Source organism: Carassius gibelio, chromosome A3 (genome assembly GCF_023724105.1).
Source record: "Carassius gibelio isolate Cgi1373 ecotype wild population from Czech Republic chromosome A3, carGib1.2-hapl.c, whole genome shotgun sequence".
In the NCBI taxonomy this organism is placed as follows: Eukaryota; Metazoa; Chordata; class Actinopteri; order Cypriniformes; family Cyprinidae; genus Carassius; species Carassius gibelio.
The window spans coordinates 7,150,114-7,175,031 of record NC_068373.1 but is presented as its reverse complement, the minus strand read 5'-3'; the positions used below and the strand labels follow the sequence as shown (position 1 = coordinate 7,175,031).

At 37.3% G+C, this 24,918-nt stretch overlaps 2 protein-coding genes across 5 annotated transcripts in view; one reads left to right on the top strand and one right to left on the bottom strand.

Annotated features, from left to right (window-relative positions):
* Positions 1 to 6,945, bottom strand: part of LOC127944938 (xylosyltransferase 2) — a 30,255-nt gene extending 23,310 nt beyond the window's left edge. Inside the window, exon 1 of one of the 2 annotated variants that reach the window (XM_052541382.1) lies at positions 6,735 to 6,945. In XM_052541382.1, the coding sequence (XP_052397342.1) occupies positions 6,735 to 6,866 (132 nt within the window). In that variant the 5' untranslated portion in view covers positions 6,867 to 6,945. The remainder of the gene's footprint in view (positions 1 to 6,734) is intronic. The other variant, XM_052541390.1, reaches the window with a different exon arrangement.
* A 2,654-nt stretch (positions 6,946 to 9,599) lies between these two features.
* Positions 9,600 to 19,263, top strand: LOC127944977 (uncharacterized). Of its 3 annotated transcripts, none has more exons than XM_052541449.1 (5): positions 9,600 to 10,121; positions 10,987 to 11,096; positions 16,685 to 16,774; positions 16,880 to 17,050; positions 18,183 to 19,263. In XM_052541449.1, the coding sequence occupies exons 1-5, from the start codon at positions 10,055 to 10,057 to the stop codon at positions 18,354 to 18,356; spliced, it is 612 nt and encodes a 203-aa protein (XP_052397409.1). In that variant the 5' UTR covers positions 9,600 to 10,054; the 3' UTR covers positions 18,357 to 19,263. The 3 variants fall into 3 exon arrangements, with proteins under 3 accessions (XP_052397409.1, XP_052397401.1, XP_052397391.1); XM_052541441.1 differs by having other exon boundaries at positions 9,601 to 10,115; positions 16,685 to 16,780; XM_052541431.1 differs by having other exon boundaries at positions 9,606 to 10,121; positions 16,685 to 16,780.
* The last annotated feature ends 5,655 nt before the right edge of the window (positions 19,264 to 24,918 follow it).

The following is a 24,918-nucleotide window of genomic DNA, read 5'->3' as shown; positions in this document are numbered from 1 at the left end:
ACCCCATCGCAATGTTTGCAGTTAACTAGTTCGCTTTTTAAATCAAAATGGTCCCACGCCACACTTAGCCGTGACATCTTCATGATTACTCTTTGAAATCAAAACGGAAGATCACAGATAACCGAGTAGGGTGTCAAATATTGCACCCTGGTAGTAAAATATTTAATTGCTGCCACACAGTGAAATTCATGTAATTGCTTCAAGACTCGCACTACGCAACGCAACCTGCATTAGATAAAAAAAATGCTTTAGATTAATCGATAACAAATTAACATGATCGAGGAAAATCTTAACGATCAATTATCGATCGTCGATTAATCATGCCCATCCCTAATGCCCACCTCTAAAATGCACACAGTAACTGAAATTTAAAACTGTTAAAAGAAAGACTCAATAACTGTTGAACAGATGTAATACACTACGCACCAATTTCTCTTCCCTTTGTGCTTTGCACTTTTTATTGCAAATATCTGCGTGCTGTGACTCTGTGTTGCTTCAAGTGCATCATTCTGCACACCGGATGTGCATATTGCAAGTGCTTCGTGCTGCACTGTATTTGTTTTGTCCTATCAAACCTACCATATGCTGTTGCCTTATTTAAAAATATGCTATACATTTATTTTAATGTCATAGTATATACTAATATATAAATACATTCATGAATAGATTTTATAATACAAATAGCAATGTGTAACATTTCCCCACAAAATATTTTTTTTCTTCAATCAAATGTTACACATTGCTATTTGTATTATAAAGTCCATTCATGAATGTATTTATATATTGGTATATACTATAACATTAAAATACATTTCTTTTGACCTACAATTGAGAGGAAATCTAAACATTTTATGTCCATTTGCATTTTCCATCCAGCATTTTTTTTAAGAGATTGTTTCAAATTTTTTATAAAAATGCATGGATGGAAACATAGTATTTTCTCCACTATTAATTAGTGGCGTAGCATCTTTACTGAACCTGTAGTGTGAATCATACAGGACTACTGTTTATACTCTGACTCCTTAACAAATGACTCTTATTAGCAGGATCATTTTAATTAACTCAAAATCACTTCATGATTCTAATGAATTATTATAAATAATACTAAATGAAGCTGTAAAGGCAATTGAACAATTAAAGAGGAATCTGAATCAGAAGCGGAATCATTAAATTTCCTCTTCCACAGCACTGGTCACTTCAACATCACATGCAGTAATGCATTTTTCCAGTCTCAGAGACCAAAGGCTGCAAAGTCAATGGCATTTTTCATCACGCTGAGACATGCTACAGAGGGAGAGAGAGATCAGAGAAGCCTGTAGATGTGCTGTGGTTGTCCTTCGTTATTTCTGAGTGGGTTTTCTGCATGCTGCTTCACACAACATAACCTAACACAAGTGGTCAGAAGTCATTCGGTTGTGTGGTAGTTCGTAGGAATTGGCTAAGCAGGGTTCAAACACATGTCTGCTGCCCTGCAGTGGCTTTTTATACAGCTGGCATTACAGTAGCACTTTATTTTACGGTCTTTTTCCTCATGTACATACTATGTACTTATTATAATTACAATAACTATGTAATATCTAGGTACTAGCCCTGAACCTACCCTTAAACCTAACCCTACCCCATGTAGTTACCTTGTATTACCAGAACTTTCTTAGATAAATACACTGTAAGTACGCTATAAGTACAAGTACACGTAGTGTAAAATAAAGTTCAACCGGCATTACAATAGAGTTCATTTGTTTGACAGAAACTTTCCTTAATAAATCTTCATCTGATCAAGATCTTATGCGATGCAACGCGTAGCGTAAAAAGACAGTATAAGTCAGCGGTTCTCAATTTCAGTCCTTGCGTCCCCCTGCTCTGCACATTTTTCTCAAGTTTCTCTTATCGCTTCAGACGTTTGCTCTATTCAAACATAAATGCCCTGCAAAGTGGACAATGTATATGTTCCATTCAAAGTGCACTGAAGTGTGTGAAATGTGAATTTAAATTGTATTTATTTACAGAGGTATATGATGTCACACTTGTCCGTGTATGAAGACATTGCACAGTGTGAATGAATGTTTCAAAGTGAGGTAAACTTCAACAGATTTCCCCTGCTCAGGGAGTAGGGACCAGGTCAATGTGAACACGGTTCATGCACGGAGCACACTTCTAATGAGCTGATGATCTGAAGAGCTGTGGGTTACCTGGCAGGGACAAATTTAAGCAGACTAAATGACTGAAAGTCCTATGTACATCACCAGGTTGTGACATGGCAAAGGACTATAGTACTTAGATGATGCACCAGTGTCTCATATTTATTCATGAGACTGATTTTTGTATCCTATGTGAAGAAACTGTGAGATTGTACAGTAGTTAGGCATTCATGGGTCGCAACTTGGGGTTTGCTTCTGTGTTGTAAAAGTCTGGGTGTGTTTGCAAGGCTTTCCCCACGATACTGCCTGGGATAGGGCAGTTCACTGGCCATCAACTACCGACAAACAGTTTGTTTGCATATTTTGCATATTTCTCATGAGAGCAAAGAGAAATGTTGGAATCTGGCCTTGTTCATCAATGCAGTTTGGTGCGTGATCGAAAAGTACATTACTTTTTTGTGCATAATTATTTTCAAATATTTATACATTATACACACATAGTAAATGTCTATAGACAAATAATAATAATAACTGTATATGAACAGTTTTTTATGGAATTAAGATTAATCTAATTTATGCAACGTGAGTCTGTATTCAGTTTTCAGTCACGTGACCTGTGCGGTGACCTGGTGGGCATAACAATGGGACAACATGGCAGCAAACACTAGGCTCTCCGTAGAAACGCTGCACAAGCTGGTCAAATTTCTTTCTGTTTCAATTAAGAAGTATTTGAATCACTTGTCAACAGAAGAAAAACAAATCTGAACTCAAACTCCAAGTTTTGGCCACTTGCGATCCATATACAGCACCCACCGCCGTATTTCAGTCACTAAATACTGCCAGCTTCCCACCAGAGCTCGACTTTGGCGATGTTTACATCGATCTTGTGGAGAATCCCTCACCTTACACTGACGCCAGGATGAAAGTGTGCTGACACTCATATATACTTTAGATCAGGGAGGTTCATTAAAGCCTGATTAGACAGAACACGTTTTTCAGGTTTGAAAACGCGAGGCACACCGCACTGCTTTTTTATTTTATTTATTTATTGTTTTTTATGTTGCTAAACAGCCACTGAATGGGTTGTCCTGCGCTAAAACTCAAGGCGCCCGGGAGCACATAAGCAACACGCAAAGGGCTCACTGTCAATAGAAAGCAATTAAATGCACCTCTCACTGCAAAAAACACTTTCTGTCCGATCGGGGCCTAATGCAGCCTTTTGGGAGATGAAGAACAAGAAATTCTTCATTATTTAAGCAATGGTGAGTGCTTATTAAACTCTAACTAGCTATCTAACATTAATACATGGGTTGTTAAATTTCGGGGTCATTTAAGTCAACGTTGTAGGGGAGTGGTTTTATAGGTTAACACAATCTAATGATAACTTGTTCTCCAATGTCAGGTCAATCATTCCTACATTTTTAACTTCCCCAGAGACAGACTGGGTTGCTGTAGAGGAGGAGGGTCTGGTGCGACTCGGCCATTGCACCTGTATGACAGGTTTAGGAGAGGTGTGTTCACATGTAGGTGCCATGCTGCGAACAAACTGCACTGCATGCACAGATGAAGCTTGTGTCTTGAATGAGCCCAGTTTGGCAGCCATTAGGACTGTAGGGTATGCAGCAGGGAGCCAGAAAGCTTTGACAAAGGCCAAGAGAAAGAGATCGGTTGATGGGTGTGGTGACCTTCCCCTGCCAAGCCTCTACTCCAAACCTCAGCATTCTACAATATATTACATTTATCAAAACACAAGGAAAAAGGACCTGTCAAAACTCTTTTCTCTGTTGTCTTTTGACGGCCCGTGCTACTGAACATCCCTGCACCCATAAGCAAGATGTACTTATAAAAACACTTACCTCATTTGTGATATTGGCAATGTACATTGATGTGGTTGTCATTAATTACTATCATTTGATACTTGAGGTTTACAAAAAAAAAAAATTCTGTTTCCAGAGGGGCACGGAGCATGACATTAAAGTAGTCGAGGAGTACACCAAGATGATATGTCCAGAAATGCATTATTTCAGAACTACTTGCAAAAGTATTTAAAGCTCTTATTCTAGCAACATCACTCGACCAAACCGTCTGTTACTGTGGGGAGCCTGTCCCACATAAAGACACACACGAGTGTAAATCAGGGATCTGTGAAATACTGTACATTCACAAAGTTGTTTAAAACTTGACACCACACATTTAAAAATGTCGAGTTGGAAATGCAGCGACTGTAAGCAGGAGAAAGAGAGAGAAAAAAAAACCCTGAACACAGTACAAGTTTGAAGCATTTTATTTAACAGAATAATATATATTTATATTATACGTGGTTCCATTCACAGACTTGAAATCAAATTTGTTTTTAAGATAAAAAATACGAATGAATAGTGATGCAAGACTTCATTTGGACTCCAAATCAACAGGACCCAGTGGCTTTTCCCCTTTAGTAAAAGCTGGGATCTTGAAGACCACCACATCAAACCCTCTATCAGCCAGTATCACATCTCCTGGGTTGAAGTTTCAGTCAAGTATTTGTCTGTTGTTCTGCCATCAGATATAAAAGAAACTGTTCCTTCTGGTGTTATGCCAATTGGGTATTAAGAGCAGGCCAGTGTTGTCGCTCTTAGGTCTCAAAAGCAGTCAATAATGCAGGCACATCTGCAAAAGACCAGTCTAAATATCATAGGCACTTCTCGATTTGGCCAAAACACTAACATTTAACACTTAAATCATGGTCCGAAATGTTCTGCTGGCAGATGCAATTGAGATCTTAAATACACAACTCAGCAGTTTGTACATTTTCAGCCTCGTAAGAGTAAACAGCAGTTGCTGGAAAGAAGAGTTTGTACCAGTCTGCAAAAATGATATGACAAATAACTTTAAGCTTGGAGTGTGTGAAACCAAGGGATTCCAGTCACTGGTTTTACTTTTTTTATTGTCTTTTTCAAAAGCCAGTTCATCGAACATTCCTGATTTAATGATGCGTTTCATCTTTTGGTTTTCCCTCCCTAAGGGCATAACATTCACTCTGCAATCTTTCAATCTCTTCCTTGCCAGCTCAGCACCTCAGGTTTCTTCTGAACTCTCTTGTTCTTCATTCTGTCATACGTGTCCTTTCGCTCTTTCCCCTCTTCCTCTTCTTTGTGGCTGGTGTGTGAGAGGACCAACGAAACCCTGTAAGGAGACAACGAGTTGACTGCATCAGCCCACAACAACAAACCATGTCTGAAGACGTGATTTATAGCTAAAAATACAATGATTCATATATCCAGTGTTTACTCGAGCTCACCTTTGATGAAGATTTCACTGCAAATACAAGTGTACTTTCGGTTAATGGCACAAATCCACAAATTCCTCCTTTCTGGGTTTTCTTTTTTCGGCTAGGATTCTGTAGAAGCATGGCCCAGGTTTGTCTCCTCGTCAGTTAGTTGGTAGTTTTCACGTGACGTCACACACATAGGAACGCCCACCTGGAGGGAAAGCTTTTCTCCACTGACCGCCAGTTGTTTTTACACGGTTTGCATTGGGTAGTAATGTAGTAAAACGCAGATATTAAAAGGTGAAATTCAGTAAACACTTTATAGATGGTCATGTGACTGAAAGCTATCAATTGCACAACAACCATCAATGGGCCACTGACAGATGACCTCCCCAATCTTTCTCCCCTGCCACACCCATTTAAGTCTTCTTTTTTCTTTTCTTTTTTTAAGAGGCCCCATTGCGCTTCAGGCGTCCCAAGTTCAAGTCCCGGCTTGAAGACTTCTTGAGGGAACCAGATGTGGTTGTTTTAATACGGCAGTGGTTTATAAACCGGCCCAGCACCTCACGTTTTGTTTCTGACACACCCTTCTTGGGTCTTGCAGTCTCGTCTTCTAATGTGCTGATGTGCTGAATCAGGTGTGATGGAGGAAGTGTGCAGAGCTGGAGCTGCTCGGTTTGGAAAACCACTGTACTACAGCATCACTGAGAAAAAAACCCTATCTGGAGCTTTTATTTTCAGTTGTGTAGCAGGCATTTTTGTCTCAAAACCCTAGTGAGCGACCTACGAGGCTCAGAAAATGTTGTCTAGGTTGTACAATTCATACTAGCCCTATATACTGTATTTCTCAATAAGGTTTGAGTTCAATAAACAGAGGTTCAGTAAATTCTCAACACAGTGAAGCCAGAGAATGTATGCATGTAGATTACCTGAATATAAGACTATGATGCTTAAATACACGGTCTATGTATGTAGCTATCAAGGTTTTAATCCCAAAAGGCCAAAAACGCTACCTTAGTAACGTAGACAGCCACTTAGTTATGACTGTCATGGGTGAAGTCAGTCCAGGTAACGTTAAAAGCCGATGCCGGTCAAAACAAACCGCTCTCGACAACACAACACTTGATCAAAACAACTGCAGTGTGTTTTATAAAAGTTACTATAACCCTCTCTGGAAAAATGCATCACATGCGTTTGTTTACACTCGACGAGGCTATTACTAACACTTCAACTAATGTGTCTTACTAACGGCTTTAGCTTAGCCTAGCATGCTATCGTAAACCAACGGATCAAACAGCGTCACTGAAGCCCGGAGAACATATTCACCCGCGTGAAACAGCACCTACCTCGGCCTCTCCCTCCTCCAGACTCCGCAGGCTCCATACCACCAGCCCCTGGATCAACAAGATCGTTAAACCGGTCGCGATTGCGAGTTTGTATCGTCTGAGGAGCTTCTGCACACGGGTGCTCGCAACCATCTTTCCCCCGTGAATCTTGTATCGCTTATGGCAGCGAGTCGCGTGAGCAGCGAGTGACTCGCTCGGAGGGAGTCGACTCTAAGAGTCGAACTGTGAACCGACCAGCGCCCTTTCAGAAAGCATTGTGGTTTAGAATCTTTTAACCAAGTGATTAAGATTCAATTGAATCAAACTTAGAGTCAGTTTTTTTTATAAAATACAACCGTTTTCATATCCTAGGGGGAGATGTAAACAATATTATAGGGATACATTAAAGAATGAACAAGCGCCCAAAATTCGACTAGCTTTTTGTTTCTACGAGGGCAATGTAGAATATAATGCCTCACTTAATTTTTAAATGCTATAAAACATGGATCCCCCCCCCCAGAAAATGTATATTTGCGAATATGAAATTTACCTGTTTATTTGTTTTTCTTAACCCGTTTTAACTTTAGAGTTAAATATTAGTTACATGCCTAAAAGAACATATTTTCAATGCAAATTGACATTTTCGTCAACATTGACACACCAGGGCAGTGCCAAAATAACAGCTGACTCTGCTTCTGCTTGCAAAAGCTACAGCTTACATGTATAGGCCTATCTTCTTTTTTCAAGGTAATTAAATAAAGTTTAGCACCTTATATTCTGTGAAGGAGTTTAAAAGTTACTTCTTGTATGTTAAGAGATAGCGACTCACCCATAAACTGAATCCATTATACAATTACATTTGATTTCAAAGCAACATCCTTCTGGAAAGTGCTTTTATAGATCTGTTATAATTATCATAATGATAGGAAAAACATATTTTACCTAAAGAAGAGTGACTGGGTGTGAGTTTAAACAACATATATATTTTAGGAGAGATTGTGCTAAAAACTGTTGTAAATTCCTTTGGCGGAAAAACAGATTAAAGTGCGGATAAATAAGGGCGGGCGTACACGGTGCGAATTCGGATGGTCGGAAGATCGTATGTCCACGCACACGGCACGAGTGAGTTTATCTGAAAATCGTACGGACGAGATGATATACGACACGATTTTACAACCTGCGAATTCCAGAAGCAATCGCACGAAGTTGATAGACGCGTTCGACTTGAAGCACCGCTGCACGCACAGAAGGATCACTGTATGACATTACCGCGAGACAGGGCTGGACTGGGACAAAAAATCAGCCCTGGACTTCATCCAGACCGGCCCACCATGCATGTAAACATGCGCACACACACACACACACACACACACACACTACGTGTGTATACATACATTAATCTGCATGTAAAATTACTGATTAGAATGTATTACTATCAAAACCAAGAAAAAACTATTAAAATAATAAACAAAGAAAATGTACATTATTTTATCAGGCTTTATTTTAAATATCTAAAGGTATTAATTTATGTGCTTCTTATTATTCTAATAAAATATTAATGCTTAGGGTACACAATTTCTGCTGTAACTATATTTCATTTGCTGCAACATAACACTTGTTTTTTTTATATATATTAATTCACACAAATTACCTCTGACCTGTTGGCTGCTTATAGTAGGCTAGTATTAAGACCACTGAACTATAGTAAGCATTATTTATAAAGACCACTGATCTACAATAAAATAAAAAAGTAATTAAGAACGTTGTGTAGTGATTTATTTTACATTTTTCATAACATAATCAAAGGCCTTTAAAAAGCCACAGCATAAATGGCTGCCCACTTCTCCGGGTGTGATAAATAATGATTTAAAAATAAATACATAACGCACCGGCCCAACCAGACCGCGGCCCACCGGTAATCTCCCGGTAGTCCCGATGGCCAGTACATGCCTGCCGCGAGAGCGATAAGAGAGCACACATATCCAATGCATTCGAATCGCTCTCGCGGTACTTTGATGCCATACAGGTGATCATTCTGTGCAGCGCTGCTTAAGTGGAACGCGCCTAATATAACTGCTCTCCCTCTCTCATAACTGCATATAAAATATTGATACGAGCCGTGACTGTTTCCTACACGTACAGGTTATTTTTCAGCAATAGGAAACCGGGACGTTTGGTTACCCTGTGTGTGTGTTCTTGTATATGGTTTATAAATATCTGAAATGGGTATTAAAATGTAAACATGGTTTATAAGGACAATTACTGTGCCCTCGTAAACCAAATGGCTTTAAAAAATACTATACGGTGTTTAATAGAAAATTTAAACATGCATTTTCCGTGATGGATAGAGGTAGTGTATGGGGATATACAGTATAGAATACCGTTACGTCTATGGAGAGTCCATAGTATGTGAGTATGTGTGTGTTAGAGAGAGAGGGAGAGAGAGAGAAGGCATTGGAATACGTTGCTAGGAACATCATACAGCGCTCGCTCGCTGACAGACTTCAGCTGCCGTCTTCGTCTTTCTTCTTCTGTGGTTTTCCTAGTTCGTGATTGGTCAACTTCAGATAAATCAACAAATCGGCTCGTTCAACCGCACAAATGGCACGAATTCAAACCGATAGCTCACGAACTTTTTAGACATGTTTAAAAATGATCGGGAAGTGCTCGTAAGCCACTCTGCTCGGCTCGTAATTCATCGCAAATGATACGAGCCGGGACCATACGAGAATACGCGATTTCCACACGATTGAAAAAAATCGCATGGGAACTCGTACGACAGCAAAAATCGCACCGTGTACGCCCGCCTTAACTCTCTGTCTGTAGCTGTCCACGTGTAGACGTCGCGTGCAGCCGTAGGGCGGCGCTCTTCAGAAGGTAGACAGTTTGTCATTTAATTAATTATATTTATTATTATTTCATTAATATATTTAAAAAAAGATAAAATGTTTATTATTGTATTTCTCTGCTAGCACATAAACAAAGCACAACTTTATTTGAGTCTATTTTCTATGTTCCTGTCACCGAAACCAACGAATTCTACTACGACGAAGGCGACGCTCATGAATATTAATGAGGCCGTGCCACCGTTGCTTAGAAACCTTTCCGGCGCGTCCAGTCACGACCCTCATTAATATTCATGAGCCACGCCTTCTTCGTAGTAGTGTGTCCAGAGTGAGTCGTGACTGACGCTCAGTTTACTCAACACTAGTTCTGGGGTTAAAGTCACTCTCATCTCTCTGAAATGAAGCTGGGAACAAAGAAAGACTCCTCTTCTGTTGGCTTACTATGAGACCGCTTGGGTCACCTACAATAGCTGTGTAAAGCTGTATTTATCAGAGATGTCCAGCACCACTGTGTCCCCAAAAGTGTCCTCCGCGGACCAGCGGACGATCGTCGTGGGTGCGTGTAAGTACACACTTAGGTTTTTATTAAAAATGAATAAAGTATTTTTCAGTTATTAATTTTCGGTGTCTTAAGTGGGCTAATAATATATATATATATTATGACAAGCAGTGTTATTTAATTTTAAAATAGTATAGTTACAGTTAATGACTATACAAGGTCTTAAAGTTTTGTATTAATACAGAGATAACTCAGTTATTGTCTCTTCACAACATCTTTAAGCATAATAAAACTATTTAGCAAATGTAGGCTACTTCATATATTCAATTAAATTAAAATTTAATTTATGCATTTAGCAGATGCTTTTATCCAAAGTGACTTACATTGTATTCAAGCTAAAAATTTTCAACTAACATGTATTCCCTGGGATTATTATTTATAATAATACTTATTTAATTAGTTATTATTTAGTTATTAAATAATAAATAATAATAATTGTATTATTTATTATTTTATTGGATTATTTATTCTCATATATATATATATATATATATATATATATATATATATATATATATATATATATATATATATATACAGGCCTAATAAAGACTTTTAACATGATTTATTGAAAAAGACTTAATTATGAAATAATACATAATTATACATAAATTATATTTGCTAAGATCTAAGTATGCCTGTGAAAGTATGCTTTATGAAATTAAATTGAAATTCAAATTGTGCATTTAGCAGACTTTATCCCAAAGCGACTTACAGTGCATTCAGGCTGACATTTTTTACCTAACATGAATTGAAGTAAAACTAGTTATGCTTTAATATTAGTGTTGTACTGCAGTATACTGTGCTACATGTCTAAACCTGGGGGCTGCAGATCTGACTGATGTGTGTGGTCTGTGGTCTCTGTCAGCCTGTGGTCTGGTGTTTTTCTCCATGATGGCCGTGCTGCTCTTGATCGTGTACCGGAAGGTTCCTCTCTGCTGCAAGACCAGGGTTTATCAGGAGTCTCGCACTGACACGGTAAAAACTAAAAGTTTCATTGCTACACTTTCGCTCTTCAGGGACTTCAGTTCTCAGTTCAGCTTCATTAAGCATCAACTCTGCCTCAGATGTGTCTCCTAAAAAGAAGAAAAAACTAAGGAGAAAGACACAAATGAGACAAGTGACTTTCTCTGAGCACAGTTTGAGAGAACAAGTCTTCCTCATCTCATTAATGAGATATCATTTGTGAGTTTGTTTTCTAACGGGACATGACATTACATTTTATGCTATTTACCAAGTAATGTTGGACAGTTAGGCAAATAAATATAGTGTAGTTAAAGTGTTACAACTGACTTTTTAAAACTGTACTTAAGTGCATTGTGAAACATTATCACCAAAGTGTCTCTCTTTAAATGCACTTTTTGTTTCCTTAATATATTATCAAAGTTATTTAAAAACACCACAAGTGCACATTCAAACAATTACATGCACTTCTTTTCCACAAAAGTATCAAAATCAGTTACATGCGACCTAGTTGGATAATTTTGCATATGAAGAACATCTCCTACCCTTTGAGTTATCAAACCTAGATTAGACATGATCTTCTTCCTAACTGTGCTAAACACTGAAGAACATCATCATCATGTGCTGTGATGTTAACGTCAGCTGTGATCGCAAGCTAAATAAAGGATGTACAGCTTTAAGAAGAGTCAGTTCTCTGAAGCATCTGAACACACAGTTCTGTTAGAGAGGAGGAGCAAACAGTGCGAGCGTTTCCCTGATTATTATGACTCTCAGCAGTGCACAAGAAAAGTCAGATATTAAACTGAGAGGAGGAGTTACGCTCCAGTGTGAAGGCGTATGTCCATGCAAGCTTTAGCAGACCTTTAAAAAGAGAACCTATGGAAATAATACACTTTAAAACAGTATTAAATGTGAATGTAGTTTTCAGACACTTAAGTGCATGTTAATTGCAATTAAATGGAAAGGAATCAGTTTGATTTTAGAGTGCTATTTGAGTGCATCTTTATGTGTTATTTCACAATTTACTAAACATTACTTAATAAAGTAAAACCTTTTATTTGACATGATTAAAAACTTCTTTAAAAAAAAAGTGTCCTTGAGAAACTCTGTTTAAATGTTCACTTAAGTGGTCATTAATTTTATTAATATATTATCTGCAAGCATTGTTGGGCAAGTTACTCTATAATAACTATATAATAATTACATATTCATTATGTAATTCATTATAATAATTACATATTAAATTACTGTACTAATTAATCTCTCTAAACAGGATTGCATTACTTTAAATATCAACCTAAACCAGTTAAACAATAGATATGAAACTAAAAATAAACAATATAATAATTTCAAGTGTTTAAAAAGAGAAGGTTACGTTAAAAACATATATTTTAACATTAGATGTTACATTTTTGATATTAAATCCACTGTAATTAAATGACAGAAAAACTAAGAGCGATCCCTTACTTTACTTTTTCATGGGAATAGTCATTAAATGACAGTAATTAATGTCTTAGTCATGCATTACACTCAACACTGTCTGCGAGTACAACACTTTTAAGATTAGATGTACATCTCAAGCAGCCGTTCAGTGCAACAGATTTTACTTTTTTAAACATGGCTGGAGAAAACATGTTGCTAAAAGCTTGCTATTTTACGACTCAAGTCTTTTTATAGCTCGCTGTTATCTTTATTTTAAATATATCAACCTCAGAAATTAAAATAGAAACCATTCGGACTGACAGTAAATGCTGATAGCACTGAAATGATAAATCACAGCTTCAAATAATGTTAATATATTTTCAAAAACAGCACAGTGGCTCTACCAGCCGGGTCTTCATCGGGCACGACCTCAGAGCATTTCTCCTTTAATGTGTCCAGTCCAGCAGATGTTAGATTAGATCAGAGTTTATCTGCTCATCCCTCACACTCACCCTGAACTCATGTCTCCTATGCATTTCCTTTTCCTGTTCAATTTCAACCCCAACCTTATCTCAGCAACACCTGCCTCCACATTGTTCCTCCCACAGAGATGAAATGCAAAAACATATCTGTGGTGAAGATATACGTGAGCTACTAGTTACAAGAGGCACAGAAGAGGTCACACACACACACACACACACACACACACACACACACACACACACACACACACACACACACACACACACACACGCACGCACACATGCACACCAGTACACTTGCAATGATGACCAGTTTATGAAAAAATAAACTAAATTTGTTAGTTTACATAGTCTTGTTTTTTAAAAGTTTGAGGATAGTTTCCTAATAGTTTAAAGAGTGTGATTAAAAACACAATAAGACTGTGAACGAGGACTGGTTAGTAGATGAGAAAGACAGAAAGCAGTTTAAAGAGCCACACAGGTGGGAAATCAGAAATTACCTGTATTACAGTGTATGATGTAGCTGTCCATCAGTGTAAACAATGTGCAAAGTAATTAAACCAAAAAGTACACACGATTTATAAAAAGATTTATAAAGTTATTGGCTTCTAAAGTAAGGAGTCGACTCTGAATTGCTGAAACAAGTCGTTATAGATTTCAAATCTTTTGCCCATCTCTATGTACGTCACTAGGAGCACTTTGCATAATAAACTCCGCCTACCGTGTTAAAAAAAAAAAAAAAAAAAAAAAGACTCGGTGGGCATTCTGTGACAGTTCCCACACGTGCACCTTAATAAGTAAATAAGTAAATCGTCATAAACGAGTGAAAGAAAGCGACATTGCTTTATCACGTAATTTACCACATACGAAGTTTAAACTTACCACTGAGAAACGTCCTGGTCAATTCGTTGATTTAATTGTGTGGCCGGTTGGACGACTTCATCTGTTTCCTCTTCAGATTCTGGCTCTTATTGATAAGGCAAAATAGATGCCATGGTATTTATGTACTGTAATAATACCCTATCTAAAAACATCCGAAGGTGAGCTATGGGCGTTTCGTTTTACAACACGTACATGCGAAACAACCAATCAAAACTGGTTATGTCAGTTGACCAATCAGAACACAGTATTCTACCGAAAGGTGGGGTTTAAGGAAACTGAATCTTTTGAACAGCTTCATGTGAACCGTTTGGGGATCTCTGAGAATTGAGGTAATTTTAAAATGATATTTTGACAAAATGACAATGTTTTTTAACCTTGGATGGATTTAAAACTATTGTACAGGACTTATAAACAGTGATAGGAAGCTTACAATTTTCATCTTAATGCCTCTTTAAGATGTTCACATGTCGGGAGAAATCAAGGTAATGTGCAAAAATCGAGCTGTGTGCTAGTGAAGGTTCTTTATCGTCATCTATGGTTCCATGAAGAACCTTTAACATCAGTGGAACCTTTCCAGTCCACAAAAAGGTTCTTTAGAATAACTCTTCACACTAAATGGTTCTTTTAAGAACTGTGCACTGAAAGGCCAATGGAAGAATAGGCCTAAATCAAGTTTTAACATGCTCAGTCTTTAATTTTAACTTAGCTCTTTCATCATCTCTCTCATAAGTCACTCTGGGACATATATGTCCTCCTGAGGTGTCCTCATCATCTGATCGTTAGGTCCTGTGGGGGATCACAGGAGACAAAGGTTTTACTTTCGGTCAGGCACTGAAAAAGACACACTGCTGATGAGGTCCTCGGCACTGATTTTTACACGCTTCTGCCTGAATCAGAGGAGCAAACAAAAGAAGTCTCTCTCTTTTGAGGAGACTCTGAGACTGTTGAAAGTCCAAACCAGCGAGGGAAGGTGACCCCCGACCTCTCATTTACTAAACGTGTCTCTCAGAGTCCCGAATAGCAGGGGTGATGGGAAAGGTCAAAATACGTCACCGTGAGTGATGTCAGAGCTGTCAGGAGCCCTGCCTTGTGTCCAAGTCCTCACCGGCGTCACAGATTAGGGTCCACGCTTCACAGAGGGATGAGACTTGCCTACTTCACATGAATGTCAGACGCATTTCTTATCTTTAAGGACACTGTTTTTAAACAATGATGTCCCTTTACTCTTTAAGTGGGGTAATAAAAACTACTATGACTGTTTGTTATTAAATTAAATCTTTATTAAATGTAAAAGTATCTAGTAAATTTACACACCCTTGTGAAAAGAAAGTACAGTTTATTATTTTTGTAAAAAAAAAAAAAAAGTACACAGTATTCTTTGTATAAATTAAGTGTGAACTGAGTGTAATGTTTTGGCATGTTAATTGCAATTAAATTCAGTTGTATTACAGCTTAAATTATTATTTTATTCACTTAATTTAAGAGTATTTTTTACACTTAAGTAGGATATAAGAAAAATCTATAAATATAACAATGTATTCAAATCTTATAATTAAATAAAATAATATAAAATAATTAAGTCTAAGTGAACTGCTGACAAGGAATTATAGTAAATTAAAATATACATTTCCAACTCTAATTTCTGTTGAAATGTGACTGTCATGTATTTAAATATATTTGTAATTAAACATTTATAACGACGAAGTTGCAATTTAGCACATTTAAAATAATTAAATATTTTATTGAATAACACACTGCCTTTAGTCAACACATCAAAATAATTAAAACAAAGATTTAAAATAGACTTTAAAGTGAAACCTTTCATTTTACATTCTTACAAACTGCACTTTTAAAAAGACAAAATATTTTAATCAGATACTAATGCAACATTGGGGAAAACTCAAATAATAATCGTCCAGACATATCAAAGTATAATACAAGAAAATTAAAAATGATAGAAACAAATGTGTTACCGCAAACAATTGTAAAGAAAAGAATGTCAGAATGATAAAAAAATAAATAAAATAGAATTAGAATTTCTTTTCTTTTTTTACCATAATATGTTTTATTATGTGTAATAATTTTTTGGACGTTTTGTCACTTGCCATGGCCTTTTACCTCGAGCCCTAGTTAACCCTGCTCCACATGTTGTGTCCACACAGTGCACTATCTGGGTGACATGTGTGCCCATAAAACCAAGTGCAATCATTTACTAGTACCTGCCACAGAAACAAGGGTGCAAAACAGAGGCAGAGCTTTAAAACGCCAGTGTGGGGTTTGTTCCTCAGGACCCTGATGACACAGTAAGACGCTGTATTGTCCCGAGACACAAAGGCTTCTGTTTTAGGTGTGGGGTAATCACAGAGTGCCTGGCTCGTCTGGAGGAGTTCCCCGGCCTCATGCGGGTCCGCCTGCCTAATCTAGTCCTGGATGGGAGGGAGTAGCTTGGTGGTCCTTCTCTTTAGCAACATAATTTATGACCATCTACAAGTCTGGCTCTAACATCGCAGATATAGGAAGAGGAGGAGAGACAGGGCTGTGAGATGTTACACTATGATTGGTGATGGTGTGCAATCAATATATTTTAAAATAGCACATGCATACTTTTTGACAAAGATTTATAATCAATTGCATTACATGAAGTTTCTACTTCTAAACAATTTTCACTTACATACATACATACATATATATATATATATATATATATATATATATATATATTCCTGAGCAGCAAATCAGTATTTTGGAGTGATTTCTGAAGGATCATGTGACAGAGACGTCTTATTAACAGAGGTTTATCATGTTTTGATTGAGCAGGAGTCTCCTCAGTACTTCAACAGCAGACAGACTCTAGTAGCTTCGTCTGATGCTGAACAAACACATGGCACGGGTCTGGATCATGTGAATGCACAGGTAAGGGATATTTTTATTTTGGTAGGAATTTTTTAAGAACATGAATGAATTGTGTCACATCTCATGTACTCATATTATGTTTCTGCCTGTGCTTGTTAGTCGGGTTCGTTGTTCCTCATCGGTGTGCCGAGCAGCTACTACCTTTCCTCACTGGATCCTCCTCTTCCTCGTCTGCCCTCGTACGAGAGCGTCCGCAAGAAAGACCGACAGCGGCAGATCCACATGATGATAACCGACCGCTTCGGCCTGAACGCAGCTGTTGTGACAGAGGTGACTCTTCAGCTGCAGGAACGCTGTTCACCTTTTTTGAAAACGGGCTAAAAAATTGAATCCATTCAGCTGGCGCTAGCACTTTTAGCTTAGCTTAACATAGATCATTGAATCTGATTAGACCGTTAGCATCTCGCTCAAAAAATGACAAAAGAGTTTCTATATCTTTGTAAAACTCGACTCTTCTATAGTTACATCGTGTACTAAGACTGATGGAAAATGAAAAGTTGCAATTTTTCATAGATATGGCTAGGAACTATACTCTCAGTCCGGTGTAATAATCAAGAAACTTTGCTGCCGTACCACTGGTGCAGCAGGAGCAGTGATAGTAAGCATAATATCACTGTGTAATATCACTACGCCTTCACAAGGGGTGAGTGAATTAAAAATCTGTTCAAAACTGAGCATTTGGCCAAAAGAAGTGGGATTGTAACAATGCCATGCTACAACAGCTTTGTCTCCCAGCAGCTGCAGTCTGACTGAATTCAATAACAATAGATTTGCAATATGAAAGACACTTTTCTGCTCTGTAACATGATCGTATCTGAGAAACGGATGCCATTCACTGCCACACAGACATTCCCGGTGTCCCTGACCTGCTGCGAGCGCTTCAAGCCCTTCGATGTTGACTTAGTGCCAGGAAAACGCTTGAGTACACGCACTAATGCCAATGAATGCATATCAAACATATAAAGGGCGCCCACATTAGAGGAGAATACGGCTCATTGTCCGTCTGTCCTCTCATTATGTACTCCCCCAGGTTTCATTGAGTGGATCGTTGACCCTTCACTCATTAACCACATTATTGAGCTTAATTAGCTTGTTGTCCAGCTGAGGGCCGCAGCTTTGTCTGCCCTAAAGTGGCCCTGTTTTCTTTTAACTCGTTGTCTTCTGTAGTGACGCTCAGCCAGGTCTGGTCCCATTGGTCTGTATAAGTCATATCACAAATGTTGCAGTCCAAACGAGTCGTTCATTGTAGTTTTTGAAGAGGGATTTCTTTTCAATAAAAGATCCTCTTTTGAGCTTTGTAACTTTGCAACATTACAGACTAACTAAAGTTGAAAAAGTGAAATGCATAATAGGACTCTTTAAGTCAAGCTTTATCTCTGTTTTTTGTTTTGTTTTCCCACAGCTGCCTCCCACGTATGAGGAGAGCATCTGTCAGTCAGTCCAGTCCATCGACGGCCCGTTTGACATCCTGGCACCTGAGGAGGAGCCGTCACATGACCCAGCTTCAGATCTACCTGCATATGGAGATCTACCTCAAATCACAGACTCACTAGATCCCAATGACACCCTTAACTGAAGCGTGCTCATGCATGGGAAGAATGCCATCTATCCTCTGAGGAAAATGAACAGCTGTCACTGCCCTGATGAGCGAATGGTGTGTGTGTGTGTGTGTGCGAATCCGCTGTGCTCGCAAAAGACACCAAAATAGAGTAGGACTTGACCTATGCAATAACTTGCACTAGCACACTATTATACGAGAGGAGAAGGATGCTGCATCACTCCTGGGAAAAACAGAGAGACGAACAAGACTTAGCCATTTGAATTATGATTACTATCTCTGTTATGGACATGGATCTGCTAATATATAGAATTATACTGACTATAGATATTTCAGGGACTTTTCCAAGCCTAAAGATTTAGAAATTACATTGCGTTTCATGATATTACATTATTTTTCAGCAGAAAAACTTATTTCAGGAGAGGGGAGTGTTGATTTCGTTTAGATTATAGAAAGTGATGCCAGATGTCCACAGTAACACAAGTGGCAGGTATCACCTATAAATGAAGTCTATTGTGAGTTGATGTTTAATGTCAGGTTAAGCTGAGGAGCCGCTGGTGAACTGGACTGAGCTAAAGCACAAAGAGGGATATCTGAAGCCATGAAATGGATAATACAGGGACGATTCCTTTTTTTTTTTTTTGCAGTTCTTTTATTGCGGTTTCATCATTTGTAATGCTTTTGTATGAGAGTATATTCTTTCTGCAAAGCTACTTTCTGTATGTAGAACAGATGTGATCATTATTTTAGGCAGAGAGAATGGAAATGAGTTCAGGATTTCAGCAAACTGATGGGATTATTTTCTTCTTCGGTATATATGTTCCTTGTCAAATCAAATGAGAGTTTTGTTTCTGTCTTCTTGAAGGACCTTTTATGAAAGTGCTCAATGTTTCCACTGTGAATAAAGATGTTATACAGTTGTGTACCAGATGTTGTAGAGTTTGTAAAAGTATTACTAGGCTTGGACTCGTTTCTTCTGATTGTAAACTCAGGATTGGTTCACACTTCTCCCTTCACTGTAAAAACAGCACATGAGTTCAGATGTTTGCATTCACCAACACAATTCAGATGACTTTGAAGCTGATTTATGTGTTTGAGGTCACAGGTGTCTTTTTTTTACTGTACAAATAGAAATATATATGGAGTATTATATTATGCATTACTAATATTTTGGTTCATTATGACAGTTTAGCAATTAAGCACAATGTCCTTAGTGTATTGCAAGAAGAATCATCAATAATAACAAAATCTCATAATCATTACTTTGTAATGAAACAAACAAACAAACATGATATTTAATTGATAGTGTTCATACACCATTGTATTGCACACCGGTGGCCTCCTGCTGGATACTGAAGAAATTTAGTGAAACTGTGTCTTCTAGTGGTCATTTCAGGAAGTAGCAACTTTAACAACCCTATCTAAACACAGATGATCCCTCATCGCTGTCTAAAGTGCTCTGAATGCCTGGAAGGGGTTTAAAGTGTAGCCCTTCAGCTCCTGTAGTGTCCTTATTGTCCTCAATGATGCCCTAATGAGAGACACATCAGAAGCAGCACAGCTGGGGCCTGGATCTCCACACACACACACACACACACACACACACACACACACACACACACACAGAGTGATTGACACCTGTCAGTCAGATGAAGACACGCTCAATGTGTCAGCAGATTAGTCTGCTCACCTTCCTCTTCATTAGGTCTCAGGTCACCCATCCCGTAAAACTGAAAACGATTTGAACAACACACTTACTTTCTTTGCCTCAGAGTTCCTGTTAAAACACACGCATGGCACACAATGTAAGAGCAATCAAAGGGAGATCAGGAACATCTTTACTCTTCTTGATTCTGACGCCATTATTGCACACTGACCACAAGAACAGATCTGAATTGGTCCTTGATTTCAGGAAGAAACCAATGATTTATGATCAATATAAACAATGGATTCAAATCTTTAAAGTATATTTATTCAAATCATTATACTTGCACTGTACATAATATTACAGGAATAAAAGACCACTTAAGTGAACTTAAAGTACACTTTCCCAAAGCAAACTTTGAAATGATGTTCAATTAAATGTTTTACTTTAAAGTATATTCTTTTCATTACACTCTAAACAGATACTGGGTTATTTAGTTTAACCCAAACGCTGGGTTTGAGCCTATCAGGTCATTTTGGGGTTATTTCTTCAGTGTTGTGTTACTGGCGGCTCAAATGCACCCCTTTCCCACACCTCGACTATAACATTGTAACAGAAATGAGTCGATCCAGACAAATTAAAGAGTCTATCAAAGCGATGTTTGAAACACGAGAGCCGAATTCCTCAGGAAGTCATAAATCAGTTCCAGTGCCACAAGAACCAAGCAAGATGACCAACCAACTTGTTCACACAACAGCTTTCAACATTAACACCACTGGAACAATTATTTACAATTTCAATTCAAAGAAGAGAAATTTGGTGCCAAATGTGTTGTTCGTAATGGAAATGCAACGCTGGACATCACATGAAAACCCAGGAGTTAAAGTTAAATACTTGCATTGACTTCCCCCCACCCAGCAGAACCAGACTGAAATTCCTAAGGGGGGGGGAGGGCTTTAAACCTCTGTCTTCACAGAACATCCCTATGTCAGAGAATGACAAAGAAACTGTCTTTTGTACATATATATGGACCAGAATGAACTCAAAAAGACTTATAAATGAATCAGTCCATCGCTTCACTCCATATTCATTTATGTGTAACCCACACATTTGACTATCATGTATAATCACTTAATGTGTATGTTTTTTTTTTTAATAACTATGGTATAGCTGAAGGATACATAGTCATGTCTGGTATGTGTGTGATTGAATCTTCTTGCTTGATATTGTCCAGACAATAATTTATTTGTCCCATGTTTCATATTCGTGTAATAGGAATCATGTCCAAAATTAAACCCTGCAAGAGCAGGAAAATTCGGACCACATGCTTGGTAAGATAAACATATGATTTAGGATACCCCTGAGCCAAGACAATATCTGATTGGTCAATACAACATTTGAGGTGTGGCCAACAGGCCAGTTTAAATACCTTGGGACACCGTAAAATCTTGCTTTTAGTTCTAGCCTTGCTTGTGCTATCAGTCATGCCTGCTCTTGGCTTTTAGTCTCTAGCTATGCTGCTGCTATTAGTCATTTTAGCCTGCTCTTAGCTTTTAGCTTTAGCTTGTAGCTTCTAGCCATGCTGTGTAGTCATCTCTATATCCTTTGAGCGCGGTTCCAGCGTGCCTGCCTGCTGCTACTTAGCCACGACGAGAAGGAACACAACCTTGTCTCGTCAAACTTCATTTTTTTTTCTTTTCCGTTTGAGAGTTTCGTGTACTGAGTTAAGTTTTGTAACGTCGACCTCGTCTGCGCGTTCAACTCCAACCAGGTTGTTCATGTCTATGCAATTTAACGTATTGCTGTAAACTTGGGATTCCACATTTCCATTCTCTTAAACTCATCTTTCCTTAACTTTCGACCTTCCTGCAACTTGTGTGAATGTATGTGTGCGTGCGTTTATGTGTTAGATTAGTTTATATGTCTTAGATTTGTCTAATAAAGCCTTATTCATATTGAAAAGAGAAGTATCTTGTGTTTTGTGCTTACAAGTTAATGTCTTAAACTGCCGATCTTGTTACTGTGCTAATTGATAGTGTTTCACTATAGTTTGGATATTAGTATCCAGCGCAGATTTGATGTTAAACGGCTCGTTCAGTGAATCGCAGGGCGTCTCAGTGATCAGCCGTGAAACAGTGATTCTGTTCAAATTCCCTTTAAAATCTTAAATGATTCCCTTTGAGCTAAATTGACCTGTTTCCCTTACAACATTTACTTCATTTCTGTGCTGAGATACAGGTGTGTGTTTGATTTCTCTGATACCATCAGCTCAGGTGACCACTAACGTGTGTTCTGTACTGTATTTACCCAAAACTGGGATGTTTTTAATCCAGTGAATTATGTTTAAATAAACTTTAGTTATTCTTTAAAGAAATACACTTATTTGATGTGTTGACTAACATACTAAAGCATAATGTAAGTACTTGATTATAACTTATCTGTAGTGTGTTGTGTAATATTACATTTAAAGTTCATCTGTTTGAAATGTACCAAATGTATCACTTATATTCAAATACAATACAAAGGTTTCAATAGAAATAACATTAAAGTAGATTTTTGTTTACAATTAATTTGTCAGTACATGCGGCAGCTCAATTTTGAGAAGTAAACAGTTTATTCGTCAAAATAATAAATAAAAATAGAAACAATTGTATTAGTTTTTTTTAATCATCACTTCGTTAACATGTTAGTCATTGTATATTATTTGTATTGTGCGTTATTTGCTCATTTGAATAAAACCAGATTTGAATAAAATTGAATAAATTTGAATAAACCTCCCCCAAAAGCTAAATTCTACAGTATATTGCGTTTTTAACTTGAATATAATTACTTGTAAACATATAAACAGATGCAGTAATAAAGCACATTTTTGATTAATTTAGTTTTTTGTCATCCCTGTATATATCCATTAAGTTAAATTTGAGAATAAATATTTTTTTTCTTTGAAAGAAACTCTCTATATCTTCACTTCTTTTCATGGCTTGGCACTGCTCTCTTCCCTGCCTTCAATAGAAACACTTATGTTTCTCTGTTATTCTCAATCTCAATCTCAAAAAAAAAAAAAAAAAAAAAAAAAAAAAATCAAATTGTGAATGAAATGCATCCATATCATTTCACGTGTAAATGACTAAGTTAGGCCTGACAGTTTATCTAACTCACACTGTAAAAAATAAGTGTAATTTAAACTGTAAAATTTTGTAAAAACGCTACGGAAAAAAACTGATAATAGGTTAACAGTAAGTTCCCGTACTATATACAGGGAAAAACTGTAAAAGATCTAACAAAACATTTAATGTAAATTTACAGTAAAATTCTGTTAATTATACAGCTTTTAGAAGTAAAAAAAGAACAAATCAATGTATAATTTACAGTCTAAAACTGTAAACTGATATTCCCAGAATTCCCTGCGTGACACTCCACGTTTAAAAGTATTTTATTTAAATAATCATGTTTTTAAATAGTTCTTGTTATCAGTTATGTACATTTGAGCTTTATGTTACATCTTCTGTTGCTTAATGAAAGTTTTTTGCATTATTTAAGTATCACGTGTGTTACCATGATGGTGTTTTGTGTTTCCATAAATGTGCACCTTCTATATGTTAATATATACTTCTGCTTGTGGTGAAGCTACTTGTGATGAGCTTTGATACTTCATGTGGCTTTCTCTTATACAGTACCATCTTTATTATTATGGTGGTTGTCAGTATTTTCAAGGTACAAAACAGATTTAATTTTGTGTGTTGTTGAATTTACTGGTTTATATTCACATTTTCTTGTTTGTAAATTACAGCTTTATATTGTAAAATTAACAGTTTTTGACGTAAATGTGTTAACAGTTTTCTGTATTTTTACAAAATTATTCTGGCAACCACAGCTGCCAAAAAGTTTTTGTAAAAACAACAAGAAATTTTTTACAGTGCACTTACTCTCATGCATTAACAAGTAACGTGTCACCAGACAATTATTATTATATAACATTCTTTGCATATTGTCTGCAATCTTGCTATGTGGTCAATGTCACAAAATAAACTGATACAAAATATGCAAATCACCATGACTGTTTAGCGCCCAGCGTATTTTATTTTATTGTGTTTTATTAAACGTTGACTGAACATTCGATTGAAATCAACCACGACCAACGCGAGCAGAGCCTGACGGGGTAAAAACATCGATCTGAGAAAACCATACAAACATTTTAAACCATACCAAACTGTAATAGTCTCTGTCCATACATAAAGGTTACCTACCAGCTCTTTGTTTGGTGTCTTGTGATTTTTGTCTTTTGAGTTCACCCTTCAGATTAGACTATAGAACTGTAGCGTTACTTGTTTAGGATTCAAAATGTTATTTATCTACACTTTAAGAATAATTGGTAACTTGTTAGAGCATTGCGTTATCAAGCGTAAGGTTGTGGGTTCGATTCCCCGGGAACGCAAGGTAAAAATTGATAGCATGAATGCACTGTAAGTCGCTTTGGATAAAAACATCTGCTAAATGCATTTTTTTTTTAAATAATCAGATAACATTATTAGCTTAAAGAGATCACGGAAAGGGGTCACAGGCATTTTCCCATTTAATGGTATGGAATTTTGACTCCTTGTAAGTTATTACCCTCTGACAGTCATTAAAGTAGTGAAGATTCTGAGTCTTATCACTACTAGTTTATTATAAACGTTTTGTAGGCATTATTTTCACTTTTGGCCAAGCTTGCGTTATTCCCCCCGAGGATGGCGCTGTAATGTTGTGTAATAGGTTCTTGTGCACAGTGGAACACGCGAAAAGAATGTAGTATTTATTGCCTATAGATATTGTTTTAAAAAGTTGTGGAGGAGTGTCCGTTGTCAGAACAAAAATAAAGCACAACAGAACAGAGCTGTACAAAGGCTATTCACATAAAACAAGGGATTTATATAGCCTACTTAATTTGATACGCTA